At 44.1% G+C, this 23161-nt stretch overlaps 1 protein-coding gene across 1 annotated transcript in view; it reads right to left on the bottom strand.

Moving 5' to 3' along the window:
* Positions 1-12837: 12837 nt before the first annotated feature.
* The window catches only part of CEP126 (centrosomal protein 126), a 76536-nt gene continuing 66212 nt past the window's right edge, over positions 12838-23161 (bottom strand). Inside the window, exons 8-12 of the mRNA XM_018571968.1 lie at positions 20616-20737; positions 17766-17847; positions 16579-16788; positions 13988-14052; positions 12838-13021 (exon numbers count right to left, since the gene is read on the bottom strand). Coding sequence (XP_018427470.1) covers positions 12917-13021; positions 13988-14052; positions 16579-16788; positions 17766-17847; positions 20616-20737 — 584 coding nt within the window. The 3' untranslated portion in view covers positions 12838-12916. The remainder of the gene's footprint in view (positions 13022-13987; positions 14053-16578; positions 16789-17765; positions 17848-20615; positions 20738-23161) is intronic.

Below are 23161 nucleotides of genomic sequence, written 5' to 3'. Positions count from 1 at the left end.
CTGAGGTCAGGACAGGCAGCAGACAAAGGGCCATTCAAAGATGGTTCAGGGTCAGGGCAGGCAGCAGACAAAGGGTAATTCAAAGACAGTTCAAAGTCCGGGCAGGCAGTAAATGAGGCATAATCTAAAGACAGTTCCGGGCAAGCAGTAGATGAAGCAAAATCTAAAGACAGTCTGAGGTCAGGGCAGGCAGTAGATGAGTCTAATCCAAAAACAGCCCGAGGTCAAGGGAGGCAGCAGACGAAGGGTAATGCATAAAGAAGACAAGGAGAATCCAAAGACAATTCAAGGTGGGCAGGGACAAGCAAGGCAAGGTGAGGGTGCAGGAGCCGGAAAGCGAAACATTATCAGAATGCTCAAAAAGCATGTGAGGGCCAAAGCTAATTGGAGGAGAGAGGCCTGGGCAGGCAGAACCGTTCTTCTACCAGGCAAGGAGGGTGTATCGAGATTTTGCAAGGTCCTCCTGTGACCTTAAAGAGAACTATGACCAAAAAAGGTTGGGTCATAGTTCTCTTTTAAAACTATGCAAAATCTCGATACACCCAGGTCTAAAATGTAAGGGGGATCCCATGCAAAAACACACAAAAATGTTTGGTTCCTCCCTTTGCATCAAAGTCTTCCCTTGAAATCAGGAGCCCCCATTCACATCAGAGCCACCCTTTCACACCAGATTTCTCAGTTTTAAATCAGACTACCCCTTTAAATCAGTAGTCCCCTTCCCATCAGAATCATCCCTTCACATTAGAAGCCCCCCTTTACATCAGGAGCCCTCTTCGCATCAGTGCCTCCCCCCTTCCCCTTTATATCAGAGACCCCCTTTCATACTGGAATCCCCCTCTTTTACATCAGAGTTCCCCCTTCACATTAGAGTCCTACCATCAAAAAATGTTGAGGAACCCCGGAGGAAGCCAGAAGACACGGCACTCTAGTTGAGAGAGGCAAAGAAAGAAAGAATGAAAGAATGAAAGAAAGAAAGAGAAAGAAATAAAGAGAAATAAAGAAAGAAAATACATACAAACCGCTATGTATTCCCATAAAGTCATGTGTACATTGCTGAATTAACTAACTAAATGGTAACTATCGTTTGCTGAATGTGTAGAAGATTCAGCATATCTCACCAATAAACAATGCTTTACAATTGTTTGTGTTTTTAAGAAAAGACTTTCAAAAGTTCAATAATTCCAAGCAACATGAAAAATGGAGGACATGAGAACAGGGGGTTGACTTTCTCTTCTTTCATGTGGAAATGGCTTTATATCTTAATTGTTCTAATCTTCATATCCATTTATTTTAATCATAGCATATAATAGCTTTACTGGACAGATCTAATATGTTTTTCAGCCATCGAACCAAAATGATTAGAACGTGTAATTTATTTAGGTCTGTAAGGCTTACCAATTTGACACATCAAACAGGAACAAGAAGAGGAGAGGTTTACACCGTGTTCCCATCTATCTTTCTACATGAAAATAGGAGTTAGCTGATTGATGTTCTGGTAAGGAACACGCGCTGTGTAACTTATTTATGTACAATGTTTTGCTTTACTGCCCATCCTCACATCCTTGAGGAAGAATGAGTACTATATAAGGCATAGTACCTATGCCTTATATAGTACTAATAGTACCAATAGAATAAGAGGGTTGTTGTTGTTGTCTGTTGTCCAGAGAGCGTCACTCAAGTTGGGCAGGAGAGAGCAGCGGGGTTGTGAGCCTTCCAGTAGGAGCGCGACACACTAAGACTGAGAATAATGGGATTCTTCATCTTTAGCATTGTGAATGGGGCCTAATGCTTCTTTATTTACTCAAAAGTCTTTATATGCAAATGTCTAAAGTCCTAGTTATCTGGCTGTAATGCTGATCCTCTTGCTTCAGTACCTTGATTAACTGTCCTGAAGCAAGAGGACCGGCATTACAGCCAGATAACTAGCACTTTGGACATTTGTCCTTTGTCAATGTGCAATCTGGAGTGCCCTGGGAGTACAGTGTGCAAATATCAATCACAAAGCCATATCTATGGAACCCCCTATTGAAAAATGTTCTGTTGGTCAACATGGCATGGCAGACTGCACTTCTGGAATGCAGGAGATTGACCTTAGACCTGGAGGCGGTCATATGCATATAGATTGTGCTGCATGGGGGGGTGTCCTGGAGTGGGGTCATATATCTGCTCTTTGTATTTCCAATGTCCTGGGAAGTCATTTAGTTTACTAACAAGTTGTAGGAAACTGTGGCTTCCCGAGGACTCCCTACTGACACATGAGAGCTGTCAGACTTCACACATTGACCTCCCTGCTCTAGAACAGCTGTCACCATTGTCTTTTCCAGCAATTGTCCCCAATGACTATATTTAGAGCCATTTTCTGTTTAGTGATGTCATAATCTTCTTGAGCTCCTACACTGACATCAGTCAAGGGCTGACAGTGGAGGTTCAATAAAGGAGTTTTGCTCTACAATTGTAACTCATGAAATCGCATGTGGCTTCATTTTACTACAGACCGATTCTTTCATAACTTGTATTAGACTGTCCCTGGATGACGTGCAGGGCCGGATTTACTCTCTCTCTTTCACTTTTTTTGTTCACAGGGGGAAGTTTGATGCACGTCCACGGGCTTAAAAAAAAAAAAAAAACTTGTACAAAACAAGCGGCGGCTTCCCAGATGTACATTTAGCTCTGCTTACCCCAAAGCAGGCCTACATGTAGAAAACAACTACCCGCCCCGGCGCCCGAAACTGCATGTCCTGGGCATCGGGAGATAGGAATCCCACACCCCTGCTGCCCCTCTACTCCCTGCTGCCCAAAGGCCAGGCCTAGGTTTGCCTTGTGGGAAATCCGGCCCCGATGATGTGTAAAGACCAAAATATGACTCACTAGCCTAGATGTGGTTTCACAACAGCCAATTATCCTGCACATTAAACAGAAATTCGAAAATCTACTGGCATAGCAAACAGTGCCATAGTGCTTGCACATACAGCAGGTACTGAAAAAAGGCAGCAGAAAAAGTCACATGTCCACCACCAGCCTGCTGATTGGATGATGAAGGAGCAGCAAGACATGAACAAGGTCATCCCCTTGCCCTCCATCCAGTAATCATGTTCACAGCGTTAGATTGACCTCACCTGGCAAAGCAGCAGAGCCCTGAATAGTTCAAAGTACTGATGCTTTCCAGCAATCCCTCTTCCGATCTGAGTGCCCCAGTACGGGGGTTACAGAAAAACACAAACTAGTCATCATTTTTTAAAGCTGAACTCCAAGATAATCAAATATTGAGTAAATACGAGAGTCATGTGTATTCATACGGGAATCTTGGTGAGTTCTGTGTTTTTCTTCCAGATCTGTGCAGTAATCCAGTGTGAAACTCGGAGCTTCCTGTAATAAAGACCGGTCACTGCTGATCTCTCTCGTTGTGCAGGGAGACTGGTCTTGTCTCCGCCTCCTCCTGTAGTTTTCTGCAGGCAGCATGTAGTGGGTAGGGCCTGCGGGCCCCTCTCACAGCTCTGCTCTATTTGTGCTCTGTTTCTGTAAGGGTCATCTTCTCCTGGAAACAGTTTGGAGGTAACTTCAGTATTTTAAAGGAGAACTTCAGGTCCACGTCTGTTGACAGCAGCAGTGGGCGGGTACAATAGCCAGCCTGCTATTGGCTATTGCAAGTTGAAATAGCCAATAACAGCCTAGCTATTCATTCCCATGCTGTCTGTTGTTTTTTTTTTACTCTGACGGTGTTAGGCGGTCCCGCTGTAAAAAAAAAAACCAGATAGAAGGGAAAGGTTTAAACCTTTCCAGGATCAAATGTTTCTCTCCCGGGCGTCAGGGAGCCGCTCTCTTATAGTGGGAGTCTCCCGGAACGTCTAGGAGAGGTGAGATGTCTGCAATAGTCCACTCTACTGATGATTGGCAAGGCCAGCCCCACCTTCTCCGCCATATACAGTATATACACTATATTACCAAAAGTATTGGGACACCCCTCCGAATCATTAGATTCAGGTGCTCCGTGAAATTTCCTTGCTACTAAATATTCCGCCGTCACCGGTTAGTGGTATTATAATAAAGTGGAAGCAACTGGAAACAACAACAACTCAGCCACGAAGTGGTAGGCCACGTAAAATGATAGAGCGGAGAAGTGGAGACGTGTTCTCTGGAGTGACGAATCACGCTTCTCTGTCTGGCAATCCGATGGACATGTCTGGGTTTGGCGGTTGCCAGGAGAACGGTACTTGCCTGACTGCATTGTGCCAAGTGTATAGTTTGGTGGAGGTGGAATTATGGTGTGGGGTTGTCTTTCAGGGGTTGGGCTTGGCCCCTTAGTTCCAGTGAAGGGAACTCTTAAGGCATCAGCATACCAAGACATTTTAGACAATTTCATGCTCCCACCTTTGTGGGAACAGTTTGGGGATGGCCCCTTCCTGTTCCAACATGACTGCGCACCAGTGCACATAGCAAGGTCCATAAAGACATGGATGAGCGAGTTTGGGGTGGAGGAACTTGACTGGCCTGCACAGAGTCCTGACCTCAACCCGATAGAACACCTTTGAATTAGAGCGAGTCAGGCCTTCTCGTCCAACATCAGTACCTGACCTCACAAATGGTCCAACATTCCCATAGACACACCCCTAAACCTTGTGGACGCCTTCTCAGAAGAATTGAAGCTGTTATAGCTGCAAAGGGCGGGCCAACTCAATACTGAACCCTACGGACTAAGACTGGGATGCCATTAAAGTTCATGTGCGTGTAAAGGCCGGCGTCCCAATACTTTTGGCAATATAGTGTATATATGCATAGGACTTATTTGTGTGCGTGTGTGAGCACAATGTGAGTCAGAAGCAGAATCACAAAATGAGAGTAGGAGATTGTTGTCAAAGTTTCTGAAGGAAGGGGGTACTTACATGCAACAGCTATGCTGAGTTTGCATTATTAAATAGGGATCCTGAATATACATAATGCATTTTGGTTTAGTACCCAAGGCCGGAAGGCGTCTTTGCGATTAAAAGAGCTTGTGTTTTTTTTTTTTTTTAATAGAAGGAAACACAATATGAGATTTTGAAATCACTTTCTTCTTTCTGTCTCTTTTCATAGATGGTATTGGCCTCATCAATCTTCACGCAGCATAAACAGATGGAGCAGCATGTAGGAGAGATGCAGTTACAACATCAGATGTCGTAATCGCGGCCCTTGACCATCCTCCGGCTGATCTGGAATTAGTTATAAATGTCATTTGGTGATGCAAACCAAATGAGATGTTTACAAACACTGTTTGGCCGCGGTCCACTGGAACAGCTGGTTGCAGGAGGCCTGTGCAATGCTGGGATCCCTGACATACAGATATCACTATAGTCACCCATTTAACGGGTGCCCAGCCAGGGGTGGGAAACTCCGGACCTCCAGCTGTGCTTTAACTACAAATCCCAACATGTTTCTGGCTCTGGGAGTCATGTCTGTAACTGTCATTCTTCCAAAGCCTTATGGGACTTGTAGCTCTACAACAGCTGGAGGGTCGGAGTTGCCCACCCCTGCCAGCTCATTGCTCCTGACTTCCTGCAACAAAACACAAGCTGATTGCCCAGAAATGTTCAATCTGAACTCAACGCAGGAAATAAATTCAAAGAATACTAAAATGTTTATAACAAAGATACTTTTCCTGCATTCTACCCCCCCACCCCCACCCCCCCAATACTTACCTACAAATGAACATGACGGCTAATCGGGTCTGTATACATTGCTGCAGCCGCAAATCCCAACATGTCTCTGCCTCTAAGGGCTCAGTCATACCAGATGCATTGCGTTCCGGCCTGATTCTGGCCAGAACGCACTGCATCGCATTGCGGCCAGCTCACTAAGTTGTGGGGCAGGAGGGCGTGGCTACGGTGCCATTCACTTCATCGGACCGCCCTCCGACCGCACGGGATCGTAAGGCACATTATACCTGTGGTCCAAACAAAATAGTGCTCGCATTTTGTTCGGACCGGAGCGCAGGCATAATGTGCCTTGTGATCCCGTGCGGCCCATCGCATTGCGGCCGGAGGGTGTGGCTACGGTGCCATGCCCTCCTGCCCCACAAAAAAGGGAGTCGGCCGCAATGTGAGGCTGGAACGCACTGCATCTGGTGTAAACGAGGCCTAAAAGTCATGCCTGTGGCTGTTTTGCAATGCCTCATGGGACTTGTAGTTCCACAACAGCTGGAGGGCCGGAGTTGTCCACCCCTGCCTTAGTGTACTGTCTATCTTCCTATCATGTAATACAACAATAACCCCACACACAGATAGTAACCAATGTTTTTATTCTTTTATTATGTGTAGTAAAATAATTGTATATTTTTTTTAATTAACAAACAGGACAATTACATATCACATTCGCATCCACTCCAACAAAAAAAGAAATGAGGTATTTAAAAAAATAGAATAATCTAGTAAAGTGCATTACAGCTGTTACAAATTTCTACTGAGTACATAAGGCTCGGTTTTCCTTTTACGACTTTGAATGTTTATCCCCCACTCAGTGATCTTATATACGGTATAGAATGACATGGGGCTTAGCAGGGAGGCCCACATGGCCGGCTCGCTCAGCCACATTGAAAGCCACACACTGCCATCTAGTGGTCGCTTTGATCATTTAAATCAGTGTTAGACAATAACTACGTCTTAAAGGGAACTCCTAGAACGCCTTCGCCCAGCCCTCCTCCCAGCAACGCGGCAAGTTCAATATATGATCACATACTGGTGATCAATGGAAGTACTAGTTATACATCGCTTGACCTGCCAAGGGCTGCCATGGTGACCTGCTTTTCTGGCACACAATGCCAACTTTGTAAACCAGAGTATGCCCTAAAAAACAACAAACTGCCCACAGCATGTGCACTGAACTACAGATGGCCATCAGGAGTAGGCAACCTGAGCACGCCAGCTGCGGTAAAACTACAAATCCCATAATGCATCTGGGAGCTGTTGCAGTGCCTTGTGGTTGCCTGCTTCTGTTCTGTTGCATTTCACAGCACATTTGCTGAACTACAAAGTAGAAGGGGGCATTTGACTTCAAATCTGGGCCTATTCACACCGAAGTGTAATCTTAATTGCACGATAGCATGCAATTAACACAAGCTATCGCACAACACACTAAGCGTGCATTATCGTGCACTAGGTGCATTGCATTGCAATTTAATTAAATGGCACCCCAATAGACCTACAGGCCATCATGAGCTGCAATGCAACGTGTGGTACCGCAATACCGTGTGTTGTGGTGGAAAAAGTAGTGTCTGCCCTTTTTTTTTTTAAGCTTGGTACTGCACACAGCAGGAAGTGCGTTAGGTTAGGGTGTCGTTCAACTGAATAGCAACACAATGCAACTGATGCATGGTAACATACGCTAGGTGCATTGTGCGATAGCGGGTGTTCATTACACGGTATTGTGTGATTAACACTAAGCTTAGGTCTGCATGGGCCCTCAACTTAGCATTACATTTTTCATTTCTACACTGCAATAAACAAATCTTAGTGTGGTTATACAACGTATCATTCACAATCATAACATTTGGTTTCAAAATCTGAGCAAAATACAAAAATAAATGATATCTTTATGTTATCAGTCAACCAATCAGTAGAGCGAGCCATGCATGGATCTTCCATCAAACAGTTATTTAGTATATTCAATTTCCAGTCATGGATATAGGAAATTTTTGTGTCACAAGAACAGAAAGTCTTTTGACAGTCCTGAAATACAGTCGAAGGGACTATTGTTACAAAGCAAATAACATTTAGCCCTCATTCACACTAGAAACGGCCGGCACATACAGCTCCGTGTTGCGTGCACAGCCGTATCGGGCAGCTCCCAGGAAGGACAGTTGCTGTGTGTGATTAGTATGCAGCCCCCGTCCTTCTCTACGGGAAGTACGCCGTACGCTGCCCTAAGCTCACCCACCCTGCACTTCCGTGTGGGTTTGGGTGTCCGTACTCGTACGCTGACAGGATGGATCCTGTCTGCGTCTGAGCAGGAAACACGCACCCATACGGACCTGCACTTGAGGTGAGCGTAGGGCGGCGTACGGCCACGTACTCCCAGAGAAGGACGGGGGCTGCATACTAATCACACACAGCACCTGTCCTTCCCGGGAGCTGCCCGATACGGCTGTGCACGCAACACGGAGCTGTATGTGCGGGCCAATTCCAGCGTGAATGAGGGCGTAGGCTTAAAACGTTATCTCAGTCAATCAATATTACAGCTTTATAGAGTCGGCTACAACAGTAGAATGACAGAACTCCGCTCAGTCAGTGAAAAGCATTCACAGCCTTAAAGAACAACTAGAGGCATGTAAAATATTAACCCTTGCAGTGGGGATACCATCACTGTAAGGGTTAAATGCTCATTTTGGTCAAGGGTAAATATATGCAGGGGTAGCCCCACTGCAGGGGTTAGTTTTCTACACGCCTGAAGTGCTTCTATAAAAGGGGAACTCCAGGCAAAACACAAACTGCAATTATAAATACAGAAAGTGAGAAATCATGTTCCGCTGTCTGCATTTTATGTATGGAGTCATCTCCCAACATTTCTGGGATCAAGGTAAGAAATATGGCCTGTCGCAAACATCCTGTTTCTATGGGATCCAGATCATAAATTAGCCTTTCCCCACAATGCAGCACCGTACCTGCTCCCACCGACAGTTAGAAACATAGGCACCATGGGCGGAGGATCGGAAAAATTCAGGTACTGCAGCAGCGCACACAGAATGACATGATATTTGATTGATTTTTCTTTATACTGAATGTAGTTCTCCTTTAACTGAAACAAAGTGAGAAATACAAGAAGACTAATCCCACCTACTTGCTTGTAAATTCACGTATAAGGGGACTTAAAGTAAAACTGAAGCCAAAACTGTTTTTAGTTTTAGATGGATTTAGGAAGGGGGGTTATCACTCCTGTTAGCTTTTTGTCCCCATGGGTGCCCCCATTGGAATATTTTCCACTTATTCCGGTTCTGTTCATGTTTTAGTGCTATTAATTTGAATGGCACCACAACACACTAAGGCAAAGCCGCTCTGATGCACATGTGATGCAACGCACCACAATGCACTACCATGTGTGGTATTGTGGCGTGTTGGAAAAAATGCTGCATGCACATTCTGTTTTGTTGGCAGCCCATTCAAAATGGGTGGTCTACCTTAACACTACTTACATTAAGGTGTGACAACGCTAACACTAATGCAACGGCAAAGTGTAAATGGGCCCTTAAACAGTCTTTGCGTAGACAATGACGCTTGGAGCTTAGACAGAGAATTGCCTCACTTCCAGCAGCCACCCAGCAATGGGAACGTGAAGTGAAGATATGTATGTGTAGCTGCTGGGGCTGGCATCAAAGTCAACCTTCTTTAGAAAAGCAAGGGCTATTTTTAAGATCCGCATGGCTTCACCTTATGATATGCGTGGGCTTATTTTAAGATCAGCGTGGGTTCACTTTAGGGTAAGCATGGGCTCACTTTAGGGTAAGCATGGGCTCACTTTAGGGTAAGCCTGGGCTCACTTTAGGGTAAGCATGGGCTCACTTTAGGGTAAGCATGGGCTCACTTTAGGGTAAGCATGGGCTCACTTTAGGGTAAGCTTGGGCTCACTTTAGGGTAAGCGTGGGCTCACTTTAGGGTAAGCGTGGGCTCACTTTAGAATTATTATACAGTATTTATATAGCGCCAACAGTTTGCACAGCGCTTTACAATATAAGGACGACATTACAATACAAATCAAGACAAGATTGTAAGGAGGCCCTGCCCATGAGGGCTTACAATGTCAAAGGGAGGGGCCAGCGATACATGAGGAGGTAGCTGTGTGGGGATGAATTGTTTGAGAACGTGATGGTACAGTGGTTAGGTTGAGGTGGGATAGGCTTCCCTGAAGAGATGAGTCTTTAGTGATCGCCTAAAGGCAATCAGAGTGGGACATAGTCGGACAGGTTGGGGCAAAGAGTTCCAGAGGATGGGACAGACTCTAGAGAAGTCCTGGAGGCGAGCATGGGAGGAGTTGAGGAGGGAGTAGAATAAGCATGGGCTCACTTTAGGGTAAAGCATGGGCTCACTTTAGGGTAAAGCATGGGCTCACTTTAGGGTAAAGCATGGGCTCACTTTAGGGTAAAGCATGGGCTCACTTTAGGGTAAAGCATGGGCTCACTTTAGGGTAAGCCTGGGCTCATTTTAGGGTATGCATGGGCTCACTTTAGGGTAAGCATGGGTTTACTTTAGGGTAAGCATGGGCTCACTTTAGGATAAGCATGGGCTCCCCTTAGGGGAAGCATGGGCTCATTTTAGGATAAGCATGGGCTCACCTTAGGGTAAGCATGGGCTCATTTTAGGGTAAGCATGGGCTCACCTTAGGGTAAGCATGGGCTCATTTTAGGGTAAGCATGGACTCACTTTAGGATAAGCATGGGCTCACCTTAGGGTAAGCATGGGCTCACCTTAGGGTAAGCATGGGCTCATTTTAGGATAAGCATGGGCTCATTTTAGGATAAGCTTGGGCTCATTTTAGGATAAGCATGGGCTCATTTTAGGATAAGCGTGGGCTCATTTTAGAATAAGCGTGGGCTCATTTTAGGATAAGCGTGGGCTCATTTTAGGATAAGCATGGGCTCACCGTAGGATAAGCGTGGGCTCATTTTAGGATAAGCGTGGGCTCACCTTAGGGTAAGCATGGGCTCACCTTAGGGTAAGCATGGGCTCATTTTAGGATAAGCATGGGCTTATTTTAGGATAAGCGTGGGCTCACTGTAAGATTAGATTGTATTTTTTTTACCTAATCTGCACAATCTGATATGTACTATTACAACCCTATGGGATCATCTTTATCACAACCAAAAGAAAAGCACCATAAACTGCAATATATAAGTTACAATTTAATTGCCCAGACAGGCGACTTCTCTGGATATGTGATATTACCTAGACAACACAATTCCTAAAACAGTCTTTATAAAAATATATCTAAAAGGGCTTGAATACAAATGCCCCTGTTTTCCAGAACAATGACAATATATAAATCAGTGCAAGGACATACATATACTGTATGAGTAATTTCCTGTGGGTCATTTTCACAGATTGATATCCGTGTCCCTTTCAGTAATGGCGGGTTCACACCAGCCGCGTTGGGCTCTAACAAGCACCATTACATTAGGGCCCACTCACACTTTGGTGCACACATTACCATTTTCATTCTAAATGAAATCCCAACACAAGAAGGCAATACAGCTCCAACACACATGTTGCAGCACAGCAGAAGGTGCGGTAATGCACTACCATGTGCTGTGGTTGGCTGCATTGAAAATAAGAAGCTGCATGTAGGTTTCTTGTGTATTCTGGTGCGTTGGCCTTAATGCGAGGCATGTTAAAGTGTAACAAAATGAACATTAACGAGCGCTTTAATGCAACACCCAAGAGTGTGAATGAGCCCTGAAATATTGACATTGCTAGCATGGCCGTCTCCTAGTTTCCTGCAACCAAATGTTTGAAAATGGGTACAAATCAAAGGGGCATTTGTGATCAGATTTCCACCACAATCTTTACAGCTTGGGTGATTGGAAAATGTGTGGTTCAAAGAGGTAGTTCAGGATGTGTGTGTAGATGATCTTTTCCGCTATTGCTCAAGAAAGAGCTACATAAAGTCTGCTGGGCTGGTGCTGATCACTAATGCATTTCACCTTTTTCCCAGTTGCCCTTTATAGAAGAATATCATCCTATGTCAGAACTGCAGGCAAAAAGTGAAATAGGGAACTTTTTCACCTGCCAATGTGCACTTCTACCTTGTTTGGACTACTGTTCAGCTGGTCTTGTGATCCAGGCACCCCTGGCAGACAGCATAGCGAGGTTCTTGACCTTCACTACACTTAAAGTGATATTAAACCCTCAGATTTGTTAACATTAACCAATACTGTAATGTGTGCCTTACTGTAATCCATGGTTGTTTCCCTTCTCTTTGCTGCTCTTCCTTTTAAATCCTCATGTCTTCTCATGCTTGGGGAGAACTTCCCTTTGCAGCTGAGTGCCTCTTCCTGTAGTGCTGGCTCAGGTTACAAACCTATACAAACAGATACACAGACACCGTGTATCCATTCCTGAGACAAGGCAGTCTGCTGCAAAACAGAAGTTCTGCCCAGCATGAGAACAGATACAGATTTAAAAGGAAGAGCAGCAAAGAGAAAGGAAACAACCATGGATTACAGTAAGGCACACATTACAGTATTGTTTTATGTTAAAAAATCTGAGGGTTTAATGTCACTTTAAGCAGTTTTGCTTGGTCCAGAACTCACCCCCACCTGACTAGACAATGAAGAAGAAGAACACTGTTGACGTCTGCCGTGCTATCTACCCTACTGTATGCATATGCACAATGTTAGATTGACAGCACTGTGCAAAGCAATAAGCCCAGTCTGACTTGTCTCCCAGACTAAGTGCTGCTGTACAGGGCATTTCAAGAAGCTAATATGAAAACATAATGTGATCATTTGTCTAGAAGCAGAGAACAGCTAACGTGCTCAAACCCTCAAACAATGTACATGCATCTATCCCCTCTACTGCATGTACTGGCACAATGATATCTGCAGTGCATTATGGGAGATGAGCTGTTTCTTTTATAGTTTAGAATTATTCATCTATGACATGAAGAGCAGGAAATGACACGGAGAACACCTAATATCTGAATATTCACACCCTGATTGTTGTAGTCATAGAAACCCAATAAAAGTACTTTCACATAAATGATTGTGGTTCTGAAACTGCACTGCAGTTATATAACTCTTCTGGATCAAGAACGTCTGTAAATGAATAAACCAACTAACCCGTACATAAGGAACACACTCAAATATATCAGAAAAGATTAAAACATTATATAAAAACATTTATAAATACATATATACAGAGATATACATTGCTGTGTGCTGTGACAGTATAAAACGCAGTCAGTATCTTCTCTGCAGCCGCGTGCGGGGGTCGGCAGACAGGCTGCGGTATTTGTGCGATGGTGTGGCATTTTCCACTGGCTGAGCTGGAATATGATGGACGTTCTAAAAAATAAAGGCAAACACATATAATTATGTATATAGTCCTCTAATATAGAAATATTAAAGTGTCTAAAAACACATAGAAGGGATTTTACTAAGACTGGAGCAGACAGAATCCGGAGCAGTTATGCATGGCAACCAATCAGCTTCTAGCTTTCATTTTTAAAGCTGAAAGGAATAAGCTGAAAAGAGAAGCTGATTGGATGCTGGGCACAGCTGCTCCAGATTCTGTCTGCTCCAGTTGTAATAAATCCCCCCTTCCCTAATGTCCATAATTACTCATTGGCTAAACATGCCATTTAGCATGTCATGGTCATGTGACTGCTTTGTCCTTTCTACTCCCCCCAGCTCTGGGGCTGTGGGTGAAGTCTTAAGACATTGATCGGAACCTTCTGCTGACATCACATCTCTGCGGCATTTGGCTATTCACTCACTGCTGTTTGGCCCCTGAGAATAGGGGTGAACTGCCGGACGTTCGGCTCAGCCGATCCAGGTGTTGGATCGGCTGAGTTGAACGCTTCCTTCACTTTGGCTCAGCCGAACATGCAATCAACAACATGAAATCAGCCGTACAGGGCCGAAGTGAATAGCTGAACTGCATTCGCTTGACTTCACTTCAGCTCGGTCATTCACTCGGCAGCTTAGTGAATAACACCCTAGGAAGTGCTTCTCATTGGTCAGTGTGGTCAGGTGACCGCACTGACTAATGAATGCTTGCCATTTGCAAGCATTATTCTATATACAGAGTACCAGGCTGCAATGCAGTGTACAGGGTATGGATCGTACACCGGCTGCAGTAGGGGGGGAACCAAACGTATGAATAGCAGGGGTGCGCAGAGGGGACCAATTTGTGGGGGTAATTTCAGTTTCCCACATTTGGTAGAAATCTGGAATAAACTTTTAAGCAATAAAAATTGTGGAGAAGAAAGAATTTTAACACTCGCTGGTGATTCTTAAACTGAAACTCACCAATGTTGATTTCATTGGAAAACCATTTGCAGCTCCTGGGGCTTTGCTCATTGTGTCCTGCACAGCTGAAATAAGCACATAAACCAGTTAGATTTGAACTCGGTAAAAGTTTAATGTCACCCTCAAGCTTTTTGGCAGTTACCCTGACAGGGAATCTTACCTTTACTGTGCTTCCCCACCATCATGATCTGCTGCTGGTGCCCCCAAAAAGCCTAGTACTTCTGAGGCACATGTGATGCTGTCTCCCACAATGCATTGCTCAGTGACGGACAAGCCACTCACCAGGCTTAGGTGCTGTCATGTGAAGGGCATGCTCAGCTCTATGCAAATATTGACTTTTAGAAAGCGGGTTTTAGTCTAGTGCTTTAAGGGCTGTACAGTGGTGGAGCATGGCAAAGGGAAAAGCAAAGCTTGAGCGTCAGTTCAATAAACCTACAGAAAGTGCCAATTTACTTTAGATTATAGTAACATAGAAGCAATACATGAGAGCAGAGACATGTACAGTACATTCATATACATGAACAAAGTACTGCTTTACCAATTTCAATGTAACTTAAAGCTACCATACAATCAGGCATTGCTTCTAAATGATGGCTGTAAGAGCTCAGGTTCAACAAGCACTTACAAAGCATTTCAAGTAGAACTACATTTTTTAAAATTCACCTTAAAGCAAAGCTCTAGCCTCACTGTGCAAATCTGAAGTTTTCATTGTCTGTATTGGTGGCACACTTCCTGCTGTGTGACACCCACCATCATACAGCCTCTTCCTGTGCAGCTAGGGTGTCAAGTACCGTGTTTCCCCCGAAAATAAGACACTGTCTTATATTTTTTGGGGCTCAAAAAAACACACTAGGTCTTATTTTCGGGGTAGGTCTTATTTTCGGGGAAACAGCGTATACACCCACTGTGCTTTTCAGGACTACAGGAATGACATAATGAAACAAGGCAGGACACAGCATGTAGGCGCAATGCCTAATGCCACATGAGGTGCCTCTGTGCGCTGCAATTCACTGCCTAAAGCTGGATCACTGGGAGATGAGCATTGGCAAGGGTTGGCCATGTGACTGCTACATCAAAGGAGAATTTAAAGAAGAACTCCAAGGAAAATTTGTATTAACGCTTGCAATGGGGCTACAAAAAAGTTACTCGCCCAACCTGCCGAGCCGACTTCCTGCTTCTCCGATCACTGAAGCTTGTCTCCTCTGCTGCACAGATGGAATGTTCCTTACCATTCTCACGTATATATACATTTGTATAGAACATGATGACACAAGGATTCCTGGACTGCTGCAATGAAGGGGGAGATAGGCTCTAGGGACCGGTCTAAGAACAAGCTGGCTTGAATGATTGGGTCAGTATAACTTTTTTTTTCTTAGCACCTAGACACAAACGAGCGGTTAACCCTTGCAGTGTGGATGTAGCCCCACTGCAAGGGTTAATAAAACATTTTCCCCAGAGTTCTTTTTTAAGGTAAGTAAAAGACAAAATTAGAAAAAGAAATGGATGAACACTGTGCAGAGGAAGAGGGGGTAGTTTTTGTACCTGGAGATCAGCTTTCAGTAGCTTTCCAAAAGTTCTAGCACTATCAGTACTGCTTTACGTTTACTTAAAGCTTGTTTAAAGCTACAGCTACCATTTCCATTAAGATCCATATATAGCACTCCCAACATGAGCTTTAAGTGCTACAAGAAAGCACTTTGTAAATACTTGCTGAATCCAATGTTCTTCCAATGAGCATTAATAAACTATTATAAAGCAATACATATGTACATAAGGCCACAAACATCTTTTAAAAAAGATCACTTGTGACAAAAGATCTATTTATACATTTTAAGAACTTTTTGGAACCACAGAAATAAGTCATTAAAAGATAAGCACTTGTTAAAACAAAGTGCACTTATCCTTTAGGCACCTTTAAAGTGACGTCACTGCTCCCTCCCTCCTAGTGCACAGATCCATACTTACTGAGTTCTGATGAGCCCGACCTTGGTTGTTAGTTTACATCCTGCGGTGGAAGTCTTCTCCTGGCCACAGCTGAATCCAATGTTCTTCCGATGAGCCCCACAGACTTCTATGGGGCTTGTCTACCGCCTTCTACTGGCTGGGAAATGAGCTCCATAGAAGTCATAGAGAGAGAGAGAGAGAGAGAGAGAGAGAGAGAAAGAGAGAGAGTTTTTTAAATACAACAAATCGATTAATTGAAAAAAGAAACGGGTAACTAATCCATTATGAAAAAAATCGTTAGCTGCAGCCCTACATAGAAGTCAATGGGGATGTGTTGTGCAAGCACAGCCAGAAGGAGAAAACAAACAGTCACCATAAGATGGCGGACATGTCGGAACTCAGTAAGTATGCATCTGTGCACAAGGAGGGAGGAAGTAGTGATGTCACGTTAAAGGGTAAATGCACTTTGTTTTAAAGTGCACTTATCCTCTAAGGACAGAGCTCTGTGTTTTGCTGGCTTGTCTATACATCTAGGTAGCGATCTTTTCTATATTTGGCATATGTTCTTCATTACACTTGTAGTTTATACAGTTATACTGTTGACATGAATAATTACGGCAGCCTATGCCTACAAGCTATGTACTTACTATGCAGCCTCTGGTTAAGGCGATCAAGAGACTGGAGGAGCCTCTGTTCTTCTATAGACAGAGCTGTGTGTCCTGCGTTCGGGGATTTGTGGCTCTGGAGATTGTGCTTGTTTGCCTGAAATGTTTGCATGGCAGCTAAGATTTCTCCATCTGTTGCAGATGTTTCCACCAGATTTTCTGCCAGCATAAACTGAGCCGTGCTTTCTGAAACTACATACAGACAAGAAGCAAAGAATAAACAAGAGCTTCATAATTGGGTATGACTAACATTCTTACATGTCAGTACTCATCCTCACACTGCATAAGTGAGCTTTACTGCAGCTCTTTATTTTCTTTTAAAGCTGAACTCCAACCTTACCTTCAGTTGTCCAGGCTCTGGACTGAAATTGCCTACTCAGATTTCACTGCACACTGAAATCCTCTCATCTTGCACTTTCCTCCGCAGCCCCACTGTTCCTGGCCACCCCTTTCATTCATTGGATATCAGTTCTTTCAATCATAGTGGCTCAACATCACATGTGGGCATTACCTAGGATGGTCTACATCCAAATACAGCCTGCTCGGGAATGCTCATTCCTCCAGACTGACACTTACCCATCACGGCATCCAGATTTTCCAACTGGCTCCTTCGATCAGCTGATCAAAGAATGCCGGCTGAAAGGGTGCCAAAAGCGGCACGGTGTATTGCCACCTTTAGACAACTGTCCACAGAACTAAGGGTCCCCATTGAAAACATCCCCTCTATATTTGTTTCAGTAACAAATGTAAGATTTCCCCTCACATTCAGTCCTGGTGAGAATTGATGGGTGAATCTCCATCTGCCCAGGTAACCATTAATAACTAAGCCATTCTAAAAAAGCTTTGGTTTTAGATACACTTTAAAGTGTGTGTAAAGGATTTGTTTCATGTAAAGAAATGAAGATACATAGAACAGATACAAATCTATTCTATGAACATATTAGCATGGACCTCAATCTTCAGGGTAATGTCAAGAAATGCAGAATATGAGTCAAGGAGGTTGTGGGGTTTCATATTATTACACAAAAGGGTCATAAACTGATGGAAGATCTTCATACAAACCAGAGATCCCTTTCAATGTGAATACAGCTTTAGGAACTTGATATAGAGCCCCTTGTTGGTGCATAAGCAGAATGCTGCAAAAAAACCCACAATGGTGCATTACATACCTTCAACAGAAGCTGGTGCAGGGTGTGCTTGTGAAGGCTCATGTGTACTGGGGAATGGGCTTATCTTCACTGTGTGGAAGTTCTGTGTACAGGGACAAGAAAGTAAAAATAATTATACAATATATGGCTAAAAGTTTGTGGACACCAGACCATCACACATATAGAGTTTGCTGGACATCCCATTCCAAAACCATAAGCATTAAACTGAGCTGACCCCAACCACCCGTTGTGGCTATAACAGTCTCCACTCTTCTGGGAACGTTTTCCACAAGATTTTGGAGTGTGGTAAAGTCATACTGTTGCTTTATAAACTTACCCCAACCCTTAATTTAGGGGCTATGATACATTTAAGGGCAGGATGAAGGTACGGTGTGAGACATAGCCTAAGGTTCGTGTCAAGGTAAGTTTTTAGAAGGTGTAGGGTGAAATTTTTTCTAACATTTATATGCTACATCTTATATTCCAAACCACCATACTGGTTATATGCATACAAGGGTCTGGGATCATGGGCTCTCATGGCATGACCAGAAAGATATGTGCTGAACTTCAGGTCTGTGATAGTAGACTCTTACATCAACAGTGTTCAGAACTATATGATTTGTGTGCATCATCATGCGGAGAATAAAGATGCATATGCAAGTTGTTACACTTGGTCGAGGAAGCATATCATAGTGGTCGCATCATTTGTGTCCTGTAATTGGCCGCAAAGCATGATTCCAATGTATAGGGCAATTGATTTACTATTTTAGTGCTGATTTCTTACAGGAATTTGTCACCGAGAAAAACTGTCACAATAGTTGCACAGATTATGTAAAGCTGTGGCTGCTGCTCCGACTTTGCTATTCCAGTGCAGATTGCAAAGAGTGGAGTACAGATTGCTGAAGCCTGCCTGAAGCCAATAGCTGAACACTATATTATAACTCGGCAGATCATTGTGACCATGGGAAACACATCCGCGAGAAGAGTGCTATGACTGACGGAATTGAGCTGGGAAAGGAGCATTGTGAAAGTGAGGGAGGGAAGAGGGCCAAGAGAAAAGTGTTCTTGTGACTGTTGTGGGAAGGATGGCTGGGGGAGGAGCAATATAATGGAGGGCAGAAATGGCAAGGAAGAAAAGATGTGGGACAGCTCGGTATGTAAGTTTTACCGCAAATGCTTTGTCACAGCAAATATATGCACTTACTCCCAAATAATCCACAATCAGCCACTAAAGTAGAAGAGTGCCAGCGGTCAAGAAAAAGTTGCATCAGTAGCATAAAAAGTAGAGATGCACCGAAATTTCGGCCGCTGAAACAAATGGGCCCGAAAATGGCAATTTTGGCAAAATGCCGAAAGTGCCATCTTTCGCCTGAAATAACGGTGCATCTGTGCTTTCTCTCCTCCCCGCTGGGCGCTGCTATGTGTCCCAGCGGGGAGGAGAGAAACTGTCACAGGAGGCTGAGCAGTGTGGGAGGAGGAGAGTGCTGTGAGCGGCCAGCGTCTCTCCTCCCGCACCACTCAGCCTCTTGTGAAAGATCAGGAGAACGGCGGTTTGGGGGCGAAGACAGCTGTCAGCGGTCACAGGAGGCTGGGCTGGCGGTGCGGGGGAGGAGTCAGCTGTCAGAGGAGATCAAGCTCTCCTCCCCGCACCGCTCGCTCAGCCTCCTGTGACAGCGCGTCAGGATGGAGATCGGGAACAAGTCGTCAGTGATCAGGGATCGCTGAGTGTTTGTAAATAATTGGAGGACAGAGTTTGGTTACTATATCCTCAATTATGAATGAATGGGAAGTGATCTACATCACCTCCTGTTCATTCATGATTGTGGACATAGTAAACACACAATGTCCTCATGTTAGGAATGAACAGGAACACTCAGTATAGAGGATTCATGTTCATTTATAACAGGAGCTGCAGAAAAAAAGGATTGAGGACTTTGTGTTCTCAATCTCTTTTTCTATTTTAAAAGGGAAATATCAGGGGTCTGTTTAGATTCCTAATATTTCCCCCAACAGTAAATTAAAAAAATACAAATATTTAATAAAAATAAATGAATAAAAATGAAATTAAAATTAAAAGTTTATAAAAAATAAAATATTTGAAAACATTTGAAAAAGTTAGAAAAAAACAAACATTTTCAATTTCAGTTTCAGCCTGATTTTATTTCATTTCGGTTTTGAAATTTTCATTTTGGTGCACCTCTTATAAAAACTAATTTTTATTTTGCATAACTTATACGATTGCGACAGGAAAAAAAAGTTGCTAAGCCATTGATAAATACTTCCCCCCTCAATGTGTCTAAAGACAGCAGTACAAATATATTAATTCTAAAGTAACGATTTTAGATTTAAAGAAATTAATTCAATGTATGACAATTACACTAATCTACGTGAGCCTGCAATGCATTTACATAATACTGTGATGACATCTGAAGTGTTGGGGGAAGATTAAATAATCAGACATTGTGTAACCACTTTCATTCCGGCATATGCATGAATATGAAGTCATGTCGCCTGTAATCTGCTCAGTGTTCATTAGCTGCCATGTTTACACAATGATGAAAACATACTGGTGATATGTTCTGAACAAACACCAGTGATTACTGGCCGCACTTTCCTCCAGACACATAAGGTTCCATTCACTAAGATGGATGAGTTATGTGAACTCTGTTCGGCATTTTATCTAACATTTTTCTCCTAAAATGTTAAAAATGTTAAGCTGCAATATATGAAATGTTTTTTCTTGAGTCTATACCCTTCATTGCAAACTTATCATTTCTCTTTATAGAGATAAACTAGTTTTCTTGCATGGTTTGGGCCTGGGCAGATGTTTTGCACGTATCATTCATTAAGAGATTATCCGTCATTGCCTACCTGTGAGAGTGGAGGCCTCCAGCCTTCTGAACCAGGCCTGCTTTTTCGTTGCTCCAGCAAAGCTTTACGTTTGTTCTCGCTGTTATCTACAATCTGCCTTCTTCTTGGAAGGGTGACATAACCTAATAAGAAAACAGGGTGATAAAAAAAAAAAGTTCCAATCCTCTGTTAAGTTACGATTTAGGCTTCCAAATAAGAACTTCTATTTAGTTATATGTAATATCCTGGACCAGTTTCCATTGCTGCCTTTAGGTAAACATTTTACACACCATTCCAGCATGTTCTGCATCTAGTCATTGTCAGCGGGTTGTTATAGTACCACTGCCAGGCTTTCTAGCCCTTTCAAAATCAAAATGCCTGACTTACACCAGGCACTCCAGAGTTCCTGCAAATATATTTACCGGCAAAAGTGGGCTTATTTAGGTCAGTTTGTGCGTTGCAGATAAGTGTACCATTCTAAGAATTCATTACTGAGGACATTTTGGAGTTTCAGTGATACTCTTTATTGGCTAGAATTTGGCTAAAGTTATTATAGATGCAAGCTTCTGGGAACCTTTTGATTCCTTCCTTGGCCATTATACAATTCACCTGTGCGATGCACCTAATGGGTGCTGAATGTTTGCAGTCTTCTTCAAAGACTGCCCAAAAAAGGGAGAAAGGGAGCTGATGGCTGCGGGGTGTGATGGGCACGGGTTAAATATGGTGGTGGTAATGGGGGAACATGACCTGAATGTGGAGAGAAAGGTGGGAACTGAGGAGGGGTTAAAGATATGGATGTAAGTCAAGTCAAGGGAGCAGATGAATGGGGGAAAGAGGTTTGGTCAGGACCGTATTGCAGTTGGGAAGAGAGATAAGAAGCACACTGAACGCTTGAAAGCTTGAGGAGAGCTATCAAACAGCAAGAGGAAAATAGGCAAGTGAGAAAAAAAAGACAATTAAGAGCACAGTACAAAATGGGAGTTTGTAAATATAGTGTGGGGATCAGACTGGTGCTGGGTCATGATGAGAGAAAAACAGAGTAGTACGGGGTGATTTAGGGCCGTGAGGGAAGTGGGCTTAGCAGTAGGAAAGAGAGGTAAGGGAAAAACAGGACACCTACAATTGACGCACAGTCTCAGAAGACCGTGGACAGAGAGCTAAAAGTATAAGAAGGACACCAGGAAGATGCAGCACAGAGAAATGAGGCAAGCCAGAAAGTAACTGATACTATCTCCTCAGTTTATGAATAGACAGGAGCACTCAGTCTAGAGCCCTGGTTCTCAACTCATGGGTCGCGACCGAAAAGTATGGCGCGAGCCCTTCTGCAATGGGTCACGGCGCCCCTTCCTGCATGGAGCAGCCCATCATCAGTAGGGAGACACAGAGGGGGGATTTTCTGTCAGTCTAAGGCAGGAGTAGGCAACCTCGGCGCTCCAGCTGTGCTGCAACTACAACTTCCATCATGCTTCTGGCTCTGGTAGTCATGCCTGTGGCTGTCAGGGTCTTGCAATGCCTCATGGGACTTGTAGTTTCACCACAGCTGGAGTGCTGAGGTTGCCTACCCCTGGTCTAAGGGAACTCCGTGTTGTGAATCTATCCCCTATTTCCCGCCCCCCCACACCCCGCTGAAGTAATAGGGCCCGGGAAGAGAGGGGACTATTTTCTCACTTTCGGCTTGCAGAATGATATCAGAAACCGCAGGTCCCGACAAGCAAGTTAAAGTCCTGGCCTGCAGTACACAGTGCAGGACATATCAAGCCACACAGGGGCATGTGTACAGTGTGCTGGATTAGCATTCTGCAATGACAGGGGACATTATGACAGGGGACGCTGATGGACATTATGTATTCCAAGCCTACACAATGCCCACCAGTGTCCCCTATCATATTGTCTCCCGTTAGTGCAGAAGCTGGGAGGGGTCTGTTGGAGGGGGCCTTAGAAGGGCTGTGCTGCAAGTTTTCTACTTGCAGCGAAGCCCCTGCTAATGCCTCCCCAGCTTCTACAATGACAGGAGACATTGTGACAGGGGACACTGATTGACATTGTACACCACCACCAACCATGGTTTTTGAGGTCCCCTGCTCTTTTGGGGGACCTGGGACCATGGCAAAATGGATGGAGCGCTGTCACAGCACTGCAGCCCCCACTGGACCTCAGGCTGAGGATCCACCACAGTTCTCGATATGATAGGGAGACTGGGCGGATCTTAAAAAAAGGAAAACAAATTTAATTTATTTTGGAGTGTGTATGTGTGTGTGAGAATGTCTGAGTGTGTGAGATTGTGTCTGTGTCTGTGGTTGTGTGTGTCTGACAGTGTTTTTGAGGGTCCGTTCACACTAGTACAGAGCGTTAATTGCACAGTCCAGTGCGATTACTGCATTGTACCACGCAAATATGGCACCTACCGCAAATTCTGGTGTGGGAGTTGTGTTGCATTGCTATTCATTTGAATTGCCATTCATTTGAATGGCACCCCAAACGCACCCATCTGCCCACAGTTTGATCGCCCGCATCGGAACGTGCGGTACCGCAATGCCGTGCGCTCCAATGCGGTGCGATTTGGGTCG

Source organism: Nanorana parkeri, unplaced genomic scaffold (genome assembly GCF_000935625.1).
Source record: "Nanorana parkeri isolate BGI_ZX_2015 unplaced genomic scaffold, ASM93562v1 scaffold1882, whole genome shotgun sequence".
NCBI classification, from domain to species: Eukaryota; Metazoa; Chordata; class Amphibia; order Anura; family Dicroglossidae; genus Nanorana; species Nanorana parkeri.
The sequence above is the reverse complement of the archived record's forward strand: the minus strand, read 5'-3'. Positions and strand labels throughout refer to the sequence as shown.